Source organism: Empidonax traillii, unplaced genomic scaffold, assembly GCF_003031625.1.
Source record: "Empidonax traillii isolate 1590-97213 ecotype Southwest subspecies unplaced genomic scaffold, ASM303162v1 scaffold356:size572493, whole genome shotgun sequence".
Lineage (NCBI taxonomy): Eukaryota > Metazoa > Chordata > Aves > Passeriformes > Tyrannidae > Empidonax > Empidonax traillii.
Genome location: NW_020955549.1, coordinates 505603 through 525118, shown reverse-complemented (window position 1 = coordinate 525118; position 19516 = coordinate 505603). Strand labels below are relative to the sequence as shown.

At 43.0% G+C, this 19516-nt stretch overlaps 1 protein-coding gene across 1 annotated transcript; it reads right to left on the bottom strand.

Moving 5' to 3' along the window:
* Positions 1–1434: 1434 nt before the first annotated feature.
* On the bottom strand, positions 1435–18078 carry ACAD9 (acyl-CoA dehydrogenase family member 9). The gene is made up of 17 exons (XM_027892553.1): positions 17964–18078; positions 15942–16043; positions 13347–13453; positions 12537–12637; positions 11546–11624; positions 10604–10778; positions 9923–9996; positions 9216–9291; positions 8498–8568; positions 8038–8157; positions 7153–7281; positions 5417–5496; positions 4775–4901; positions 4016–4093; positions 3183–3311; positions 2098–2170; positions 1435–1641 (listed from the first exon to the last, which is right to left on the bottom strand). The coding sequence occupies exons 2-17, from the start codon at positions 15961–15963 to the stop codon at positions 1541–1543; spliced, it is 1542 nt and encodes a 513-aa protein (XP_027748354.1). The 5' UTR covers positions 15964–16043; positions 17964–18078; the 3' UTR covers positions 1435–1540.
* Positions 18079–19516: the final 1438 nt, after the last annotated feature.

Here is a 19516-nt window from a genome sequence, read left to right as displayed (position 1 = left end):
AATCTCTCATGAACTTCATGATCTCAGATACTGATCATGACATGTTTCATGACAAAATATTTCCTCCTTCCTACTCAGTCCACCCTTCCATCAACAAGAAACGGTTACAAGAAACCTGATGTGGGTCTCACTGTTAAAGACTGAGGCAAAGGCACAAAGGACCTCAGCCTTTTCCTCTTTTTTGGTGACTGTATGCCCCCTCCCTGCCACATCCAATAACCAGTGAAGACTTTCCTTGGCTCTCCTTTTGTTATTAATGTATTTATAAAGCTACTTTTTATTATCTTTTACAGTAGCCAGATTAAGCTCTAAGCTTTCACCTAATTTTCTTTCTACATGACCTAATGAAATCCCTACACACTCCTGAGTTGCCTGCCCCTTTTTCCAGAGCTCATACTCCCCTTTTCCCCAGCATGTTGCTGCAGCTCTAAGGAACTCAGGGTTTAGTGAACACACTCCTTTGTCAGCTGATTCAGAACTACTGAGGGTGGTATTAAGTTTGCCAGAGCACACATCTGCTGTTCAGTGCAACAGCACCTTGTGATCCAAATTTCTTATTCCAACCACGCTGCTACCACGTGGTCTGATCTCCAGGAATGAAGGGACACAGTCACAGGGAGTGATGAAAGGGGTGACCTCACTGATCAGTGCAGCCAGTGATTTTACAGACCGTGGTGTTTAATAAACATCTTTACTTGAAAAATTGCAACTCTGCTTATTAGGGATTTGTAGGTAAAGAGAAACAGCTTAGTCCAAAAGGCCTCTGTCACTGCAGGTTACTCTGCAAGAAACACACATTTGTTTAAAACAGGACAATCTGCAAGAGCAGGACACAGCCCCAGCCTCACCCAGCAGGGACAGCCCCCAGCGTGACCCCGGGCAGGGACAGCAGTCTGGACACAGCAACTCAGGGAGCACAAACCCAGGGGACAGCAGGAAACGTGCACCTGTCACCCCAAAGAACTGCCTTCAAGGGAAAAGGGGCCAGCAAGTATTAGCAAATACTGTTGAAATGTGTCACTGGGTAAAACTGACTGTGCAGTGACAGTTCAGAGGTGGCTGAGTTCTGTCTGGGGTTAGAAGAGGGGGCAGGTAGAGGGAAAAGCTCTGTCTTAAAATTAAAATTAAAGTTTTTATATTTCTTATTAAAATCTACTGTCTCATGAGGCTTCTCTAACAATAATGACAGCTTGTATTTACATAACCCCCCTATTTATTGTTTTCAAAAGCCAAAGCACAGCAAAGGAGCCAGTGTGAGGTGTCTGACCAAGGCCAAGAACAGAACACGGGGGAGTTCTGATGAAATTCAAGGTAAAACACAATGAAACCACCCTCAGAGACAAGGGAAAGACACAGACACATCTAATAAAGCAACCTTTATTTATCCTCTTGATATGAATCTGTGTTTGTAAGTGTTATTTTATAAAGTTACATTTGGTAAACTCATGAAGTAACAGTTATTTTTAAGGTATTAAATACTTGAGCTGCAGAAAATTCCTCCCTGATTTACATTCCTCAGTATTTGCTGGCAGGGAGGTGCTCAAAAGGTCCTGTCCAGAGGGTGGGAGCAGATGTAGGATCTCTTCTCCAGGATCTGCTTTGCAGCTTTTTTAATGGAATCATCCAGGTTTTCATCTGCATCTGCAGAGAAACAGAAGGAAAGTCAACTGAAGTAGCACAAACAGCTGTTCTACATTTCTTTCAAGAAGTGCTGGAATACAAAAGCAAAGTGTCTGCACCTGAGTGCCAGAAAGGAACTTAACACTCTCCTCTGAAAAAGACTGATTATTGCAGACTGAGTTTCACAGAGCCAGTGCCTGACAGGTCAGGAATTCCCAAACAGGCCAAATCCCTCATTTCTATCAGCTCCTTTACAGGAGTATTTGCTACTGACAGACTTTATACTCCTCAATAAAAGAATCCCAGCCATTGCTTTAGCTGTGGAACGAAGAGACTCTTCTCAAGAGGTGCCAGCTCTGTTCCTTGTCTCAATGAAAAGCAGAGCAAAGCTATTCTGCTGGTCACATCAAACCCACATTCTCTTGATCACAGCCTGTGACAGACATAAGCATGTAAAAATTATTTGATAGAACTTACATTTTTCTAATTGAGCCATGGCATAATTGTTCTTGAAATATGCTTCTGTGCAGAAGATATTTGTGAGAAGCACCTGGGAAAAGAGGAAAACTGCATTGAAAACCACTGAATGAATTTCACAAACAAACCAATGCAGTAAAAATACAGGGTTTTAAACTCCTGAAAGTCGTTTTTTTCCTTGATAATGGAGCACTGCACATCAGTCATGTACAGTCCCTTAGACCCTAGAGCTGCTGAGGGTCAGGGGCAACCCAAAATTGGCTAAAGAGTGATTGGGAATCCAAACACAACAGGGCTCCCACACACACAAAGTCTCAAGGCCACAACCAAAGGCTAATAACTTCGGGTTTGTCTAACACTTAATTGTAGCAAATTTACTTGTCCTGTAGCAGAACTGTTACCATGAAACTTGAAATGAGCTCCTGTATCATCACTTTACTGTCATTAAATGTACTGACACAACAGTGTTGTGATTACGTTCGTATTCAGGATTATCTGGAAGGAGTTTGGGAAGAACTGCAGGGCATGAGCACGTTTAAGAGAACATGCACATCTGAAACTAGATCATAAATGTCTCTGTGTGTGTTAAAGAAGTGTTTTAAACACATTGATTCTGGATGTGGCACTTAGGGTCATAGTCTGGTAACTGTGGTGGGAGTGGATCAAGGGCTGGACTTGATGATCTCAGAGATCCTTTCCAACCCATCTGATTCAGTGATTCTATGACTCTGTGATTCTGTGATTCTACAATTCTATGATTCTGTGACTCTGTGATTCTATGACTGTGACTCTGTGATTCTATGACTGTGACTCTGTGATTCTATGACTGTGACTCTGTGACTCTGTGACTCTGTGACTCTGTGTGATTCTATGATTCTGTGACTCTCTGATAGTGTGGAACTCAATGTTCAGAGCCCTGAGAGGCGACTGCTCACTGCACCCTGGAACCAACGGGTTTAGCACCACCCTGGGGCACCGCTGGCTTTATGGCAGAGCTGGCAGTGAGTCCTTTCCAAATGCAGTGTGTGGAGCTCCAAGGAGCACAGCCAGGAACGGGAATGGGAATGGCTGCCAGGGGGACTCACCTCGTGGTCGTGGTTGCGCAGCCCGATGCTGATGGAGCGGCTGGCCCTGGAGATGGCAGCTGTCATGGCATACAGGTTAATCGCGATGTCTGCCACCCTCTTCAGCACCAGCTGCTCCTCCACTATTGTCTGGAAGAGTAAAAATTATTATGAGCTCCATTTAAAACTTTAACCAAGTTTAGACTGTTCATACTTTGTGTTTAGGTCCATATTTATTTAGCATAAGCAGGTTCTACCCTAAATCAGAAAGTTTTGGATTAGCTATTAACCCTCCTGGCTGCAGCCAACAGCAGAGCTGCTGTGTCCTAGAGCACCCTGCTAAATGCCAGAAATCACTGTAATTTAGGTATCAAAGGTATGTTAAAAACATGTACTGAGTGAATGGAATGTGGTGGAGCCTGGTCAGAATTCCCAGAACACATCAGATTAACTGCCACAACATGGAAAATCCAGGGGGTTCCACAGCCAGCCTCTCCCATGGAACTCCACCACTGTGCATGGCACAAGCAGCACAGTCACAACCTGCTGGGGCAGCTCCTCATCTGGGAATGGCAGAGGGGTTCCACTGGCTGCTCACAGCAAAGGACTTCAAACAGTTGCTGCAGCAGCATTTGGCTTACAGAAGCAGAAGAAAACAAGTAATTCACTGAGACTGCCCGTGCTTTGGTTTTGAAAACATAAATTTCCCGTTACATTGAGTACAGAATTCCAGTGTGTTTTCTCACATTCAGTGGAAATGTGTGGTGTGAAGGAAGTCCTGGCTCTGGCCACACACTCCAGATTCCAGTGAGGCCTTGAGGAGAAACTTCAGTAACAGACAAAATAATAGTTACCTTGCCAAACCTACTTAGCAGGCCCTGGACTGTAGTTCCAAAATAATAAACGTTTTCTTCAAGTTTCTTGCCACTCTCCTATAAAATAAAACAGAAAATACAACCATTTGAGTGGTTTTGTAAGGGAAAAAAGCAGTTAACCCCCCCCTTTAAGCAGGACGATAGATTTGCTCTTGGTCTTTTTTTTTAGCAGTCAGCCAATTTGCTTCTGAAAGGCAGACAAGGCACTATTCCTCCTCTATAAAACGTGCATTAAAATTTGCTAGATTTGACTTTTGGTAACTTTCCAGTTTAGGCTTATACTTACAAAAACAACTACCAGAACATCCCAGGAAAAACATACCTTATCTTTTTGCTATTAACAGAACAATCATTTGGGGTCATAAAAATGCTTTACGAAGTGATTAAGCAAGTGTGTGTGTATAAAGTTCACAGGAATTCTTCCCTGAAACTGTGTTATACAGGAAGAAACCCTTGTTTTGTGTCAGTCCTTACTATGAAGGGCATACAAACAGACTTTAGTTTATACAAATTACTAACATGGGTATCAGTCTGGGGTCGGTCCAAATCCAGACTGAGAGCAGCCTTCATTCTCCTATAATAAACCAGCTATAACTGACCTCTCCCCCTGCAATGTGTTACACTGTTAATCCCACTGCTCCTGAGCACACAGTTTGTTTTGCCAAACCAGGAGAGGAGGTCGAGAGAAGCAGCAAAGGCAAGCAAAGCTGAGCAGGAGGAGCCCTGGCCCTGCCTCACCTGCAGGCTGGGATGCACCACCCCAGCGTCCCCAACGAGCCCCAGATCCACCTTCCGGCCCATCAGGTCTCGCATTCTCTTCACAAACTCCCCCAGGGCCACGCTCACGTTGCCTTTCTTGATTTCTCTGGAATGTTGGGGAAACAGCAGCTCAGAGGCAAATTCCAGCAGGTTCACACATAACCAGTTGAAACTCCAAATGCTTTAGCAGAACACCTGCAGTTTGTCTGGGAACTACCCAACAATCCAGTTTACTCTGAAGTCTGGAGAACAATTATGGAGCCTTAAAAGCCACCAGCTCCTCTCCAACACCCCCACAAGGAATTCCAGGGACCAGGTACTCACTATGCACAATACAACTGTTGTGCCAACACAACTGAGTTCAGATTTAACATTTGCATTACTGGTCTTGGAAGAAAGACTTTTACACCAGCTGTAATTCTAAGGTAAGATGCATTAAAGGCCAAGATTCCTAAATCAATGAACCATCCAATTATAAAGACAAAAAGAGACCCTGTTAACTACCTTTTACAGGCAATACACTGAAAATACTGCAATTTTTCCTACAGTTTTCCCCTCTTATCTATCAAGTCATCAGATTGTGATTAATTTAATAAAAACTATGAACAATGAATAACATACTTAATTTTGTCAGTTAAGATTTTGCCTGCATGCTGCATACCCGTCAGTGCAATGTACAGTCGCAGGATCTCGTTTGTTCCCTGCAAAAAACAGGACAGAAAGGGAGGTCAGCACCAAGCACAAAGTATTTTCAGGATTTTAAACACCCCAGATATGCTGTGATAGTATTTTCTATACTTTTTCTTTTTCTAAAACTGCTTTCAGTGTCTGTATAACTTGTAGTTTGCCACGGAATGTTCCAGAGTGCATTTGGGCTCCTAAGATGGAAGATGATCAGCACCTGTAAGGAAAACACACCTGTGCCAGAAGCTGCCCCCAGGTGAGGCTGCCTGGCGCAGAAACAGGAGCTGGGGAGGCAGAACAACCAGCACCAAAGGCTAAACAGTCTATTAATTAGATTTATTAAAGTCTCTGCATGATTTTGCAGACAGGTTCTTTAGGCAACTATAAAGCTGGTAATATTGAGTGCTTTCCAAGCACCTTTCCATTGTTCCAGTTTTACAAAGTGACTCTTCCACCACCCCTGTTTGCTGTCTTTTGCTTTGCCTCAATTTTAATTCTGATTTCATGTAGCTGTGCAGAAGTTGAGTCTCTAATTATTCACCTCATTAATAAACATACAAATGCATCACAATGAAAAAGAAACCAGACTAAATGCATTTTGAGTGAAAAAAGTTGTGCACTGTTCAAGTGAAGGAGCATCTAAATAGTTGGAGAAGAGCTCCAAATGAGCTGGATTGAAGGAATTCCAATGGTGGAATGGTTTGTTTTTTAAACAAGGCTTCCTATAACTATCCAAAAGGTCTTCTCTGCTTCAGCCAGCTGCTGGTCAGGGGCAATCCAGCCTGGAAACAGAATAAACTTCACAGCCACACTTTTTTTTTAAGTAAGTGCCCATCATTAAGTTAATTAAGCTTCTAAATTAATCTTTTATGAGTTTCCCTACTTCACTTGGTGAGAAGCACACAAGAGGAAAGGTTACTCCAGCCTAGGCACCAACAGAGCAGCTCAGCCACAAAACCCCCAAAAATCCTGTAAGAGACACCTCTTACCAAATCCTGTTGCTTACACTACAACAGATGAATCAGCAAAAAGGTTCCAAAATATGCTTGATACAAAGAATCCTCCCGAGGCTCCTGCTCAGGCAGTTGCAGTGCTCTGATTTCACTGTGAGCCCCTGTGCAGTTACAGCTATTTACTGACCAGAGACTCTGGTCAACCAGAAGAGTTTTAGGCTTTTATGCTAATTTAGGATCCTTTAGTCTGTTCAAAGAAACAACCACCCCAGCTGTGAATTAGGATGTTTTTTTTTCTCAGGACAGTGTATGTAAAGCAGCTGTGTATTTTACGAAATCATCCAGCCAGTCTCCAAATACTTAAGAAACCATAAATACTCTACCAATGTGTACATATATATTTATATATATATAATGTGTATATATATATATATATATATATATGTATGTATGTATCTTTCCAGAGGAAAAGCTGGTGCCAGTCCCTGCTGTAACTCACACTTTGGGGTTAGTGTATAAAACCCATCACAGCTTACTGTATGACAGGAAACTCCTCTCCACATCCCCAAGGCGAGCAAGGTTAGCTCTGCAGTCTCCCTCTGCTACAGATTTTGCAGCTAAAGGAATGATGGCTGGTCAGCCAAGAGCTGGGTGTCTGCTCAGGGTTAGAGATGGGAGTTTGAACTGCAGCTCACAGCAGCACTGGCACTGGGTACTCGCCTCAAAGATGAGCAGTATCCTGGTGTCCCTGAGGTAACGCTCGTAGGGGTAATCTTTCATATAGCCAAGGCCTCCAAGGATCTGCAGAGCTTCACTCACACATGCCCAGGCACCTTCAGAGCTGAATACCTGCCAGGGAACAGGACTTGAGCCACCAGGAAATACAGAAGAGAAATCAGCAGCAATACAGGATACACTTCTCTGGGGGTATTTACACAACAGTGCTGTAATATTTTCTACTGCTGTTACACCAGTCCTGTTAACTTGCTTGAAACAGCAGCCCTGAGGGGTGTAAACTCTGGTTAGACTCAGTGCCCTTGCAATCCACCAGAAGTCTCTAAAGGGACATGTTCTGGGGAGAGGGGCAGCCACACACCAACCAGGTGGTTGGCTGGAGCCTTTCATGCTGCCCAGGGACACCAGAACACAAGATTTCTGCACTGACTACCCTGCAAGGGACTATCAGTGAGGCTGGAAATGAGGAAGGGAGCCCTGGGCAGGGACACAGCAGCACACAGGGCCTGCCTCTCCCTCAGGATCGATGCTGCAGCCAGTTCTCAGGTACAGCTGGGACAGGAGCACCTTGGCCAGCCTGGCAGTGGAACTGTGACCAAGTGTCTCTGTGCTCTTGTGAGGCCTCAGCAGAGGTTCTGGAGGGCCATGACACTCCCAACCTCTGTCTGCAGTTGGTATTTTGCAGGGTGACAAAAGCCTGAGTCTGAGGTGATTGATGGTATGTGGGCTCCAGAGAGAACAGGAATGTTTATTTGTTCATCTGGCTGAGGTGTTTCTATCATTTGTCTAAATGCAGCCCCTGAGCCTTTGAGCACTTTGGAACAAAGACTGAAACACAGGAGTCCTTCAGTGAATTTCCTGCCCCCTCACCTTGACCATGGCTGCCTCCACGGAGCAGTCTGGGAAGCCTGGCTTGTCCATCATCCCTGCAGTGAGGTAAGCCATACTCTCCATTACATATGCTTTCACAGCCATAAAACAAAACTTCTCCTGTCAAACAGCAATGTGAGGAATCACACAGACATTCAGGTGCAAAATCCCACAGTCAAGCCTCCAACTTAAAAACACAACTGCAGTTTCCACACATTTGTTATCAAACACTAATCAACAAAAAGTTCTATTGCAAAACAAGAATGAACAATAAAAAAATAAATATCTCTATTGATTTATCATTCTAGACATTTAAAAGATCATCTGTGATACATTTCCACAAATCTAAGACTTCTAGCAAATTCTTTAAACCAGTCTACCAACACACCCCCAATGTAATCTGTGTTCTTGCACTCACTCAATACAAGCACAAAGATTTAGGGGTTTCATTTTTTATTACCTGAATTAATCCAAATTGGCTGAGTCTCTTATTGAACTGTTTCCTGGTACAAGCATATTCTGATGTCATTTCTTAAAAAAAAAAAAAAAAGAAAAAAGAAAAAAGAAAAAGAACAATCCATCTCAGAAGCGCAGAACTAGAACTGTGGCAGACCATGGTGCCTTTCCCCATGGTGACACCTCAGCCTACAACCAGTAACCCCCCCTTCGGGAAAAACACCCACAGTGATGATGTTGATCCAGTCTGGGACCAGCCTGTCAAAGGCTCCTGAACCTGAGCCTGAGGTGTGAGCCTGTGCTCCTAGAGAAGTCATCAATTTAGAGGCTGATGGGTTACTATTTTGGCCAATTATTGGCAGTTTTATTCCTCATTACTGTGCCTAGCTTTGAGCCAGTTATTCAAGTGCAGGTCCTGTGTGAGATTACACCTTCTGAAAGTGGTAGGATAGAGGTTTTTCTCTTAGGATGAACATTTTACCTCAGAAAAATTCAACAGAGGCAATAACCTTCCACTGTGTGAACTGAGAAAATCTTCAGTGTAAAGCCTCTGTAACAGGCTTTAAATAACCATTTAAGACAAATATTTTAGTGCTTTAAAGATGCCAAAGCATGTCATGACTGACAATGCAGCAGTGCTGTGATCCAGACTCCCACCCTGCACTCTCTCCCTCAGGCAGATGAGTTCCTGCCTGGCACTGCAGAGCACCCAGCTCACCCACCTATCAACTTCTTAATCATTCCAGCGGATGCACTGCCCATGCTGAACCTTCCACTGTTTAGGATATTCATGGCAACCTGGGAAGAAAAAGAATGGGGTTTAGGCAACATTCTCTGTAGATCACAATGGTTCCTGCTGTCTTGCTTCATGTTTTATGCTTCCCTACATCTCACTCCTCACTGGAACACACCTGCTGTCCTGGGACACCTGCCCTCACAAGAGCCAGCACAGCATTCCAGGGAAAACACTTCAAAACTGGGTTTTTACTGTCACTCACTACATCAAATTTTATATTTGAAACAGTTTTCAGAGACTGATGATCCAGTGACCTGGAAATAATCTCTATTCAAAGTACATGAAGGTAAAATGTAGATAAAAATGTCTTTATCTGCAGCTAGATAAACAACATTCCAACTAGACAGCACTGCTCTGGTTTATCAAAAAAAAGAAGAAAACCACAATGTTGTTTGATTATATTATTTATATTTATAAATTCCCTTGCAGTTGACCTGCAGTGGATGATCTCTGCTTCAGATTCTTTCCAGCAACATACCACAGAAGGGAACAAAAAGGTGCAGAAATGTAATACAGATAATGGACAAAACCAGATTTTAGAATAACCAGTGTAACTGTTTCTTGGCAAGAGAAACATGGGTGACTCCCCTCCAGGCTTTTGAAAATCCTCAGTGGTTACTGTCCACTGCTTACCTTAAATCCTCCTCCAACTTCTCCAATTACATTCTCTACAGGCACTTTGGTGTTTTCAAAATGCACTTCACAGGCTGAAACACAGAATTAGCAGCTGTTCAAGGATGACACAGAAATATTTAAAGACATTCAGGAGCGTAAGTCACTATTTGTCACAAGAAATGAAGGGTTCCTAATGCATTGTTTATGATAGAATTACACATGCTCTGCCAGAGAAGTGAGAATTTGGGAAAAGGCTGTGGACATCAATGACTGATGTAAAACACTAAAAATGTAATTAATGTAAATTGTGTAATCACAGAACTACAGTTGTGTCTTTATTTTGTCTCAGTTCTAAGGAACCGATTCAGGAGTCAAGTCCAGGAGACAGATGGTGAAAAGCTGTAATCATTAATAAAGCTTAAGAAGAGCTGATGAAGTCTTACTTCTAGATTAAAGCTATTGGCTACTGAATCTCCTGAGTGATTTCTTTCACTGCCCAGTGAGGAAACCAGCACAATATGGATTTATTTCAGATCCTGCAGTAGGAAGGGCTCATAGGAAAAGCCAGGCAAAGAAACATGAAACTAACACTGTAATGTGGAACAGATACTAATCTGCTTCTGAATTCAGGTGAACTAAACAAAATAAAGCATTACAATATTAAACCCATTTCTGTTAGCAACTGTAAGTGATTCTTACTATTGGAGCCTCGAATGCCCAGCTTATCCTCAGGCTTCCCGTGGGTGACTCCCCCAAAGTCCCGCTCCACGATGAAAGCAGTGATTTTGTCTTTCTTCTGCCCATCTTTATCCACAACCTCTGTCCTGGCAAACACTGTGAAAATACTTGCAAGGCCACCATTGGATATCCAGACCTGTTTGAAGAGAGGAAAGAAGTGTGAGAAATACATTTGGGTGTCCCCTGCTTGTAGCATGTGAGGGAGACAAGGGAAAGCAGATTGTAGAAACCCCGTGCCCAAAAATTTAACCCTGGTGAGAAATTCTCTGACCAGGCCACATTTCTGTACAGCCTCTCCCACAGGGTGGGTCTCTTCACATCACAAATACATCAACAACTACAGATCAAGACTGCAGTGTATCCCATACTGCTGAAGCCAGCACCTCTCTACATTTCTTATTTTCTTAAACTGCATTTTAGCATTGTTTCTTTTAGCAGAACTGTTCCAAGCAGCCCCATTTCCAATTAAATGTCAAGTTTTCTTTTACAAACACCTACAAAATCTGGCCTGAAGAATGAAGAGACAGGAAAACATGAGTTTAGGTTTGTTCTTGCCTATGCTGTCACAGAAGGGGCTAAATAACTAATTAACTAACTAACCAACCCCTCTGAAGCTGAACCCACAAGCTGGTGATAGAGAAGGAACTCAGGAGTGGCTTCCTACTTTCCTACCAAGAACTTAGTGCAGTTATTCCCTAACAGTGCTTTTCTAGTCTCTTTGGCCCTAAACCAACACGGGGTATCTTTTTGGCATGGTCATTCTTCACCAGCTCGGAGACCTCCCAGCTCCAGGCAGCTGCCACAGCAGCTTCTGACTTAGCCAGACTGATGGCAAAGCTGCAAAGGACACTTGCTGTGCACTTGAAACAAAGCCTGGCCTATTTCCAGCCTGGCAGTGGGTACCTTGGAGCCATTTAACAGGAAGTATTTCCCATCTTCACTGAGGGTTGCTCTGGTCTGGATGGATGCAGCATCACTCCCACTGAAAAACAAACAATGCAATCAGAAGTTTACACTCTGTGATTAAGTTCACACTCCTTGCATCACTACCTTACTCCATAACTTAACAAGCAGCTCAATCTTCCCCTTGAAAGAAGTTTCCTCCTCCACAACTCAAAATGCCACAAGGGCTCACTTGAGGTGTTCAGCTGCAGACAAGTGTGAAGTTCTCAGAACAGCCAGAGCTCAGCTGGTATTTTAATAGGATTAGATTGCTAAAGTTCAGTTCTAAAGATGATTGGTCTGTGCACTACAACTGAGATCTCTAAGAAGACTGAAGCTCAAGTTACTAAGACCAGCAATCTTTTTAAATAACACTGGGGTAGGAAAGAGGTCAGAAGAATTTCAGAACATGGTTGGCCCTTGTTTTTCTCCTGTGTTTACTTGTGAGTTCCTTCAGTGGATCACCTGGTTAAAATATCTGTGCTAGTTTAACTTTCCCCTGCAAGTGGGACAGCTTTTAGAGGGTCCCAGCCCAGCTTAGGACCCTTGAATAAAACCATCCCTCAGGTCTGGGAGCAACATGAAAATCAGCAATTAATCAAACACTGACTGCAAGCCACTTGAGCAGACACAAGCTCAGGCAAGTTTTAGGCTGCAGTTTCAGGCAAGATTCAACTTCCCCCTCAGGTGGTCTCAGTCCTTCCACCAGTTTCCTTTACAGGCTCCCTGTGAGCTTTCCACAAAACTGTCCCTCTTCTGCACCAACAGAATTTGCAACACTGGTTACAGTCACTGAGTGACTGTAACAAATAACCCTATCTTTGAGAAGCTGCTGCTACAAACATCCCTCTTCTAAGTAACACCCAAAATTCTTCCCCTTGTTTTTTGTATCTCCTGGAATACAGGTTTCTATAGTTTTGTAGAACTGGAGGCACCCTGGGAAGGGCAGTACCTGCCGGGCTCAGTGAGGCAGAAGGCTGCGATGTGCTCCCCCGACGCCAGCCTGGGCAGGTACTTGGCCTTCTGCTCCTCAGTGCCAGCGATGAGGATTCCCTGCACAAAGAACCAGCCCAAAACCACTCAGCATCAGCCTGTGTAAAAAAAGATATGAAGCTGACCAGCTTCACCGAGCTCAGAAAGCTTGACCTGCACATTTTATGGCATAACAAGAGACAGTTTAAGAAACAAGGGGCTTCACGACTTATCAGACACTGAAGTATTTCAAATTAGCACTGTCTGCTCAATTCCATGAGGAATTTTGTCATGAAGTTACTGCTCTTTCAAGCTTCAGACTACCATCCATCCACCAGAAAATGCTGTATTATACAGAAAATAAAAATTCAAATTCTTGCTCATGGGTGAGTTTTCTTCTCCGAGCTCCCCAATCTGCAGTCTCACCCAGCTAGATAAAATTCACCCTTCTGAACTCTCTGCATGGCTGATACTGCTCTCCATAATGTATTTATTTATTTCAATACTTATTCTAGCTACATTCACCCAGTTTGCTCAATTAAAAAAAAAACAACTTGGGATATTTAGAGTATTTTTTCTAAGAATTATTAGCTCCATGTTTCCTGAACTTGTGTACTTCTTGCTCAGTGTTTCTGCTGCGTGAGAGCCGCTGGCAGAGGGTCCTGGGGACACCAACAACCAACACTGCATCTGATGGACGCTTCCCTGGTGATTCTGATTTGTAACACCCACACTGCCCATTTTCCATGCCAGCTGTGCAGAACTCCTGAACCTTTAGGAGCAGCATTACCTTCAGCCCAATAGCCTGATGTGCTGCCAGAGTGACTGCGATGGATCCGTCCAGGGAGGTGATCTCTCCCAGCCGGGCGTACATGGTGTTCGACAGGCCCAGGCCACCTGCAACAAGGAACAAAGTTTATTTGGAGGAGATAAAACTTGCCCCTTCCCCCCCTTAAAAATCCCTTCCAAGTACAGAAACATCAGGAATGTAGCACTGTTAACTGGACAGACACAAAACAGTTTCCAAGCAGACTTCCAAACTGGTACTAGACAAGGGTAAAATTCAACACTTCAAAAATGCCTTTGATAAAAAAATGTGAGTATACCAAGAAACAAAGCTGACACCAGCACGTGCTTCCTGGAGGAAGGAGGATAAATCAAAGCTGTACTTTTATGAGTCTAATGTTCAATGATTTTATGCTGTCAGGACCAGAAGTCCTGCTCGCTGTCAATTAAGATAATTTTATATATTACTGGTGATTAAAAAATTTAATCTAATCTTTTGTCCAGGATAACAATCTTGTACATGGGATGGTGGTGTGAGTCAGGGTAACACATTCCCTATTTCTGCAGGTATCTCAAGAGCCCTGCTGCTGTACGTACACTGAATAAAGGTAGGGACAGCCCCCTGATAGCACTGACTCACATCACTGCCTCAGACACCCTGCCCTCACATGGACTAAGAGCACCCTCACATGCATTAACTCTCACACTCCCCCTGTCTTCTGACTTCTTTTCCCCTTTCCAAGCAGTGCTGGGCTCAGGACTCAGCCTGGAGACTGCTGATGATATGCCCAGCAGTAACTCCAGTGATGCCCCTGGTAGAGCCAATATTTCATCATCTCCATGAGCTTCGTTTTCCCCACTCAATGTCTGTACTTTAGTGCTTCTGGCAAAGAGGTCACTTTTACAAACCACGATGGAAACCACTGTGCAGAGCACAGAGCTCTGATCGTTTCGATTGAAAGGTTTTATAAAGAAGAAAATCATGTTCAACCTACAAAAAATGGGGAACAACCTCATCCCAAGTATATTATTTATGGTGCAGACTAAAGGAGCTTGCTTAAGCTGCTTTCCACCCTCTGGTTTGATCCAGCATTTAAGTTTACAACACCACAGGCCTTTGATTTTCCACACGTGTGCTGAGTGGGTTGCAATGTTGCAAACTGGAAGCTGAGAGAATATTATTTCATAAGCATCAAAACAAGAAGAACATGTTATTAAATTAAAGTACGACTTCAAAGTTAAATACACTGCCTTTGAGAGTCTTTAAAAAAATAGAGTGCGAAACTTATTTCTCGTTAATCAATAGCAAGTTACACTTCCAGTGTCATGGTGGTTCCTAACGCTCTGCTTTGAGCTCTGTCCTTTGTTCTCTGCCTCCAACACCTCCTTTCCATGGACAGGAACCTCCTGCCTTCTTCCAATATATTTCCTAACTCCTAAACACCTCTCTCTTCCCACCTGGGTTAAGGTGCTCTGTCCAGATCCTCCTCCTCCCAAGACACCATCCTGGAGAGCAAACCTTGAAAGAGCTGGTAAGCTTCTTCTCTACCTCACCCTCACACCACCCTGCCTCGTTCTGAACACACATGAAAAACAGTTAATAACATTTTTAATGCATTTCAAAAGCATTAGTTAACAATCAATTAACCAGAGACCACACCATGTTACAGTACATGCCCCTTGTCCAATATACTTTAATGAATTGGTATATAAAGATTAAATTGAAACCAGTGCAGCACAGCAACACTAGTTATACTGCCTAATAAGATTAAAAAAATGCTACAAAAAATAACAGTATTACTTTAATACCAAGCACATGCTGAAGAATGTCTCCAGCTTTATACAGAATTATTGTAAACACCGAAAAAAATATTTTGTTTCATGCCATTCTGTTCAAAAATTAGGTATTTTCCCCAGTGAAACTTGTCTTCCTCTGAGCTTTCTCCTCAACATCCCCTTGCAATATTCTCATTTCTTTATAAATATAATATAGTTTCAATGCCAATTTTTAACTTATGTGTAAAACTAAGACCAGAATTTTCTTGGAAACTCCTTTGCAAGTGTAAGGGTTAGTCCAGTGAGGAACTAATGTCTCTGATGTCAGTTGGCACCACAATGTCCTTTAGGACATGAGCTGTTCAGTACTGCACAGGAAAGATTTTATCCAAAAGCCACCCTTTTAGTAAACAGACATTATACTTTTCCACTTCCAAGTGCTCCAGCACATTCCCATCTGCCAGTGACAGTTCTGACAGGTCACTTCCACAAGACACTGCACTTCGGACCCAGCACAATTTTAGTAACCATCAGCAATAATGAGTCTCCCAAAATGTCAAGTTTCCCCACTGCATCCAAAGAAAAGATCCAAAAGGAAAATGCTATGCCAAGAGGAATTTACACCAGCTAAAATTAGTTACGGCACCCAAGGGAAGGGCACACACAGTGTCTCACACAGCCACCTGACATTCCTTGGTTAACCAGGGGGGAATCCCAGCTCCAGTTCAGCCAAGACCACACGTGGAACGGCACAGACACATTTTGCAATGCACCACTAAACACAGACTAACTCCTGTTATTCTCTTTGTGGCCATGGACTCACCATATTCCTCTGGGATCTGCATGCCAAAGAGACCCAAGTCCTTCAGCCCTTTCAAGGTTTCAGGTGGGATTTTGGCATCTTGATCGATCTTCTTCGAGTCCACTGCAAACACAGAAGGTTTTCCCACTTCAGACTGTGTTCCTTAGTGACACAAAAACCCATGAGACTGCCCAGGTCCCTGTCAGGGCATGCCCTGAGTCAGCAGCACAGGGACCTCAGACCTGTCATCAGCCTGAGAGCCCAGACCTGGAGAACTGAGCCAGCTCCCCACATCCTCCCTGCTGGAATTCTCCTCCAGTCTTCTGAAGGAACTTTAGGGAAGACAAAGTGCTTGTGACAGATGGAGACAGACTTCCCATCCCCAGCTCCGCCTGAATTCCTCCTTCTAGCTTCAAACTTGACCTTACTGACTGTCCTGTGCGCCCTCACAGCATATGCAGGAAAAGGACTTGGAAGTGGGAAAAATCTGGGGTTTATTTCATTTTCTCAAACATTTCTATATGTACAGGTTGTATGTGTACATGGCAGCAGATTCCAAGACTGGAATAAGCAAAGGATTCCCAGGATTTTCTACCTGAATTATGGCTAAGCCATGAGGGGAAAAAATAAGTTAATTACAAAATCTTGTTCTTAGAAGTCTTTCCAAATTCCTGGGGGATTAAAAGAGCTGTTCTGTAGCGCGGCAGTGCAAATAAGCAGGAGTGATGTTAAGCAGCTCAGGAAGGCTGCAAGCTGCAGCAGAGGGAACACGGCCACCTTTCCAAAAAACACACAAGAAGTAACTCTGCAAAAGCAATGGAGCTTCCTCTGTGTGAACACGACCAGACACTCTGATCTTCTTCTGACAGAAGTTATTCAGAAAGAAAACTCTTCAAACAACCCTTTTTGCTCCCCATGCTAATTTTTTAGCTCCACTGCACCAGATCCTTATTTGTGCAGCGTCCTCAGCTGTCCCAGGGAGAGAGTTGTGGTGTCAGGACATTGTCAGGTTGGAAACTCTGCTGACATGAGTTTCCTTTCCAGTCCCACTAAGCTTCTGTTTAGGGCTGCCCTACTGACCTATTTTAACCACTCCCATAAGTTACCCTGAATAACTAAACAGAAATAGTTGGGAATTCAAAGGTGAGCAATTTCTACCTGCAGTGAAGACTCTACAGTTTGGCATTTTTATTCCTCCCTTAAACAGCCAGTTTTTTACTCCATAAATTAATTTTCCCCCACAGAGCAAAGAAATAAAAAGTGTAATTTGAATAAATTCTTTATTTACTGCCAGTAAGCAACAATACAATTCCACAGTTAAAATGACCTGCACCTCACAAATTGTGATCTGTGACAATCACCAGCTTCCCCAAAGTCCTGCAGTGTCTGGAAACCCAGACCTGGCATCTTTGTCAGTGGGAACTCCGAGACAATAGTGTTTAACTGCCTCAAAAACTGCTGTCTGGAAAAACCAATTTTGTACAATTGTTCTGGAATTGGCTTATCTATTGCAGCACTAATGGAAAGAACACCCTGCAGCCCTACCTGGAATGCACACAGCTAATAAGACTTTTCCTAAATAGAATCATTACTCCAATGCTGAAAAAACACAAATGCTTTTGATTTTTCATAGCTTCCCAATGAGTCATCATTTATTAACATCTCTTCTGAGTTTTGCCACAACCAGTCTTAGCAGAGTAAGACATTTAAAAGTTTCAGGAAAATAAAAAATCACAATATGTGAAGTGGTAAAAAGCACAGTTGTACTGAGCTAAAACCACTTTCAAATCCTACCTCTATCCCAGAATTCTTTTACTTCCTGCTTTGTTTTTTCTGCTTAGGAGATTTATGTCTTCTAGTCAGCATTCCAATATTCCACAAAAAAAATTCATCAATGGACATGCTATAGAAACAGCAGCACTACATGACTAGCAATACATGTATAAAATGGATTTATAATGTAAAAATAACTATTCAACTGCTACAGTTAAATAATTTTGAACTCAGTAAATCCCTTGCATGAATAAAAAACTAGTAATATACCTTCTTCATTGAAGAATTTTTCGACAGGTCCAACAAACTGGTTGATCTCTGCCAGTTCTTCATTGGTGATTTCTGGGTAAGGGAAAACTTCTTTCTAAAGTAGGGGACAATTATTTTAGATTTTTTAAAATACATGAATCACACAATTGATATAAAAATTCAAGAATATATGCCTTTCACATTCTAGACTCTGTGAAAATTAAGAATTGTGGAAAACATTCTGAAACAGGAACAGCCTTATCTGAAAAGGTCCAGAGGGCTCAACTTTGAGACATACCAAAACCACCTGAACAACAGGAACATTAGAGAGAAATAAAGAGCTTTTCAAGAACTGTGAGAACATAAAAACCCTTCATGAATTTATCAATGTAATACCACTTTGGGACTTAAAAAGAATCAGCTAATTTTAATTTGTACCAGAATCAGTGTAGTGTTATGATGTTTTCAAAGCTCAACCCCTCCCAAAACTGTCCCTTGGAAACACCCAGGACATTGCACTTGTTTAATGTCACAAGGACAAAGGTTAATGACCTCCTTATCATCACTTTGGTATTCTGATCATAAACTGGAAGCAGTATGGCCTGACAGGTTTGAATAAAGAAGAAATGAAGAAAAAATCCAACCAACTAACACAAAAAGCACACTTCTGATTTTTAATTTTAAACAGAGCCCAGGCAGATCTGGTCATGAGAGTCTGAGGAACAATATCAGCTTCAAAAATTCAGGAGCTAGTAAATGTTAGAGTTTTTTCAGAAAACTGGTATACTGAAATTTGAGGGGAAAAAAACATATATATGAATAGGGATTAAACATGACAGAGCCTGCCTGCTGCCTGTCATAACACTTTACCTGATCAGGGCTGTTGTGTTCAGCTTATTTCAGGGGATTGGAGTTACTGCTTCTGAGTTATTGCTTCTTTCAATTTATTTCTCCCTGTAATCTCTGATAAATGCACACTGTAAACCCTGGATTAACAAATTCTGGTTGACACAGCGTTCTGTCTCAAATTTCTCCAATGGCATCTCAAGACACAACAAGAATTTCAACTTTTCCTATAAAAAATGTTGGCAGAAGTTTATATGAAGTCTTGATCCTTCAAGAAACAACAGAGTATAAAGTGCCACAGTTTTGTGGAGTGCCCAGGGCACACACACCTGTGTTTCCAAAGGGAATTTCCTAAGCTTGCAAGAACAGGCAGCTGTGGTTTAAGGCAGCTGTCCATGTGCTGGTTGCTGGGAACATTCAGAGCTCCACAGTGCATTTTGTGTGCACAGGTCACTGCAGTTAACCCGGCTCCAGTGGGGGCCACGGGAAACCCTGGGAGCAAACGGGCTCTGGGGAGCAGTGCAGGAAGGGCAGGTCCTGCTCGACCAACCTGATCTCCCTCTGTGACAAGGTGAGCAGCTCAGGGGTGAGGGAAAGGCTTTGGATGGGAACCTGGATGCAGGAAAGCCTCTGACATCCCCAGCATTCTCCCAGAGACACTGGCTGCTCATGGCCTGGATGGCTCACTGCTCACTGGGCTCACAACTGGCTGCTGGACCAGGGAGGGG

What these genes read in the sequence shown, in the direction of transcription:
- ACAD9 (XM_027892553.1), bottom strand. Translation starts at nt 15,963, where the DNA reads ATGCAGATCCCAGAGGAATATG. An exon ending in TCCTGTTAAATGGCTCCAAG is followed by an intron (nt 10,779 to 11,545) that starts GTACCCACTGCC and finishes CTCTTCAAACAG; the next exon opens with GTCTGGATATCCAATGGTGG. An exon ending in AAGTTGGAGGAGGATTTAAG is followed by an intron (nt 9,292 to 9,922) that starts GTAAGCAGTGGA and finishes TTTTCTTCCCAG; the next exon opens with GTTGCCATGAATATCCTAAA.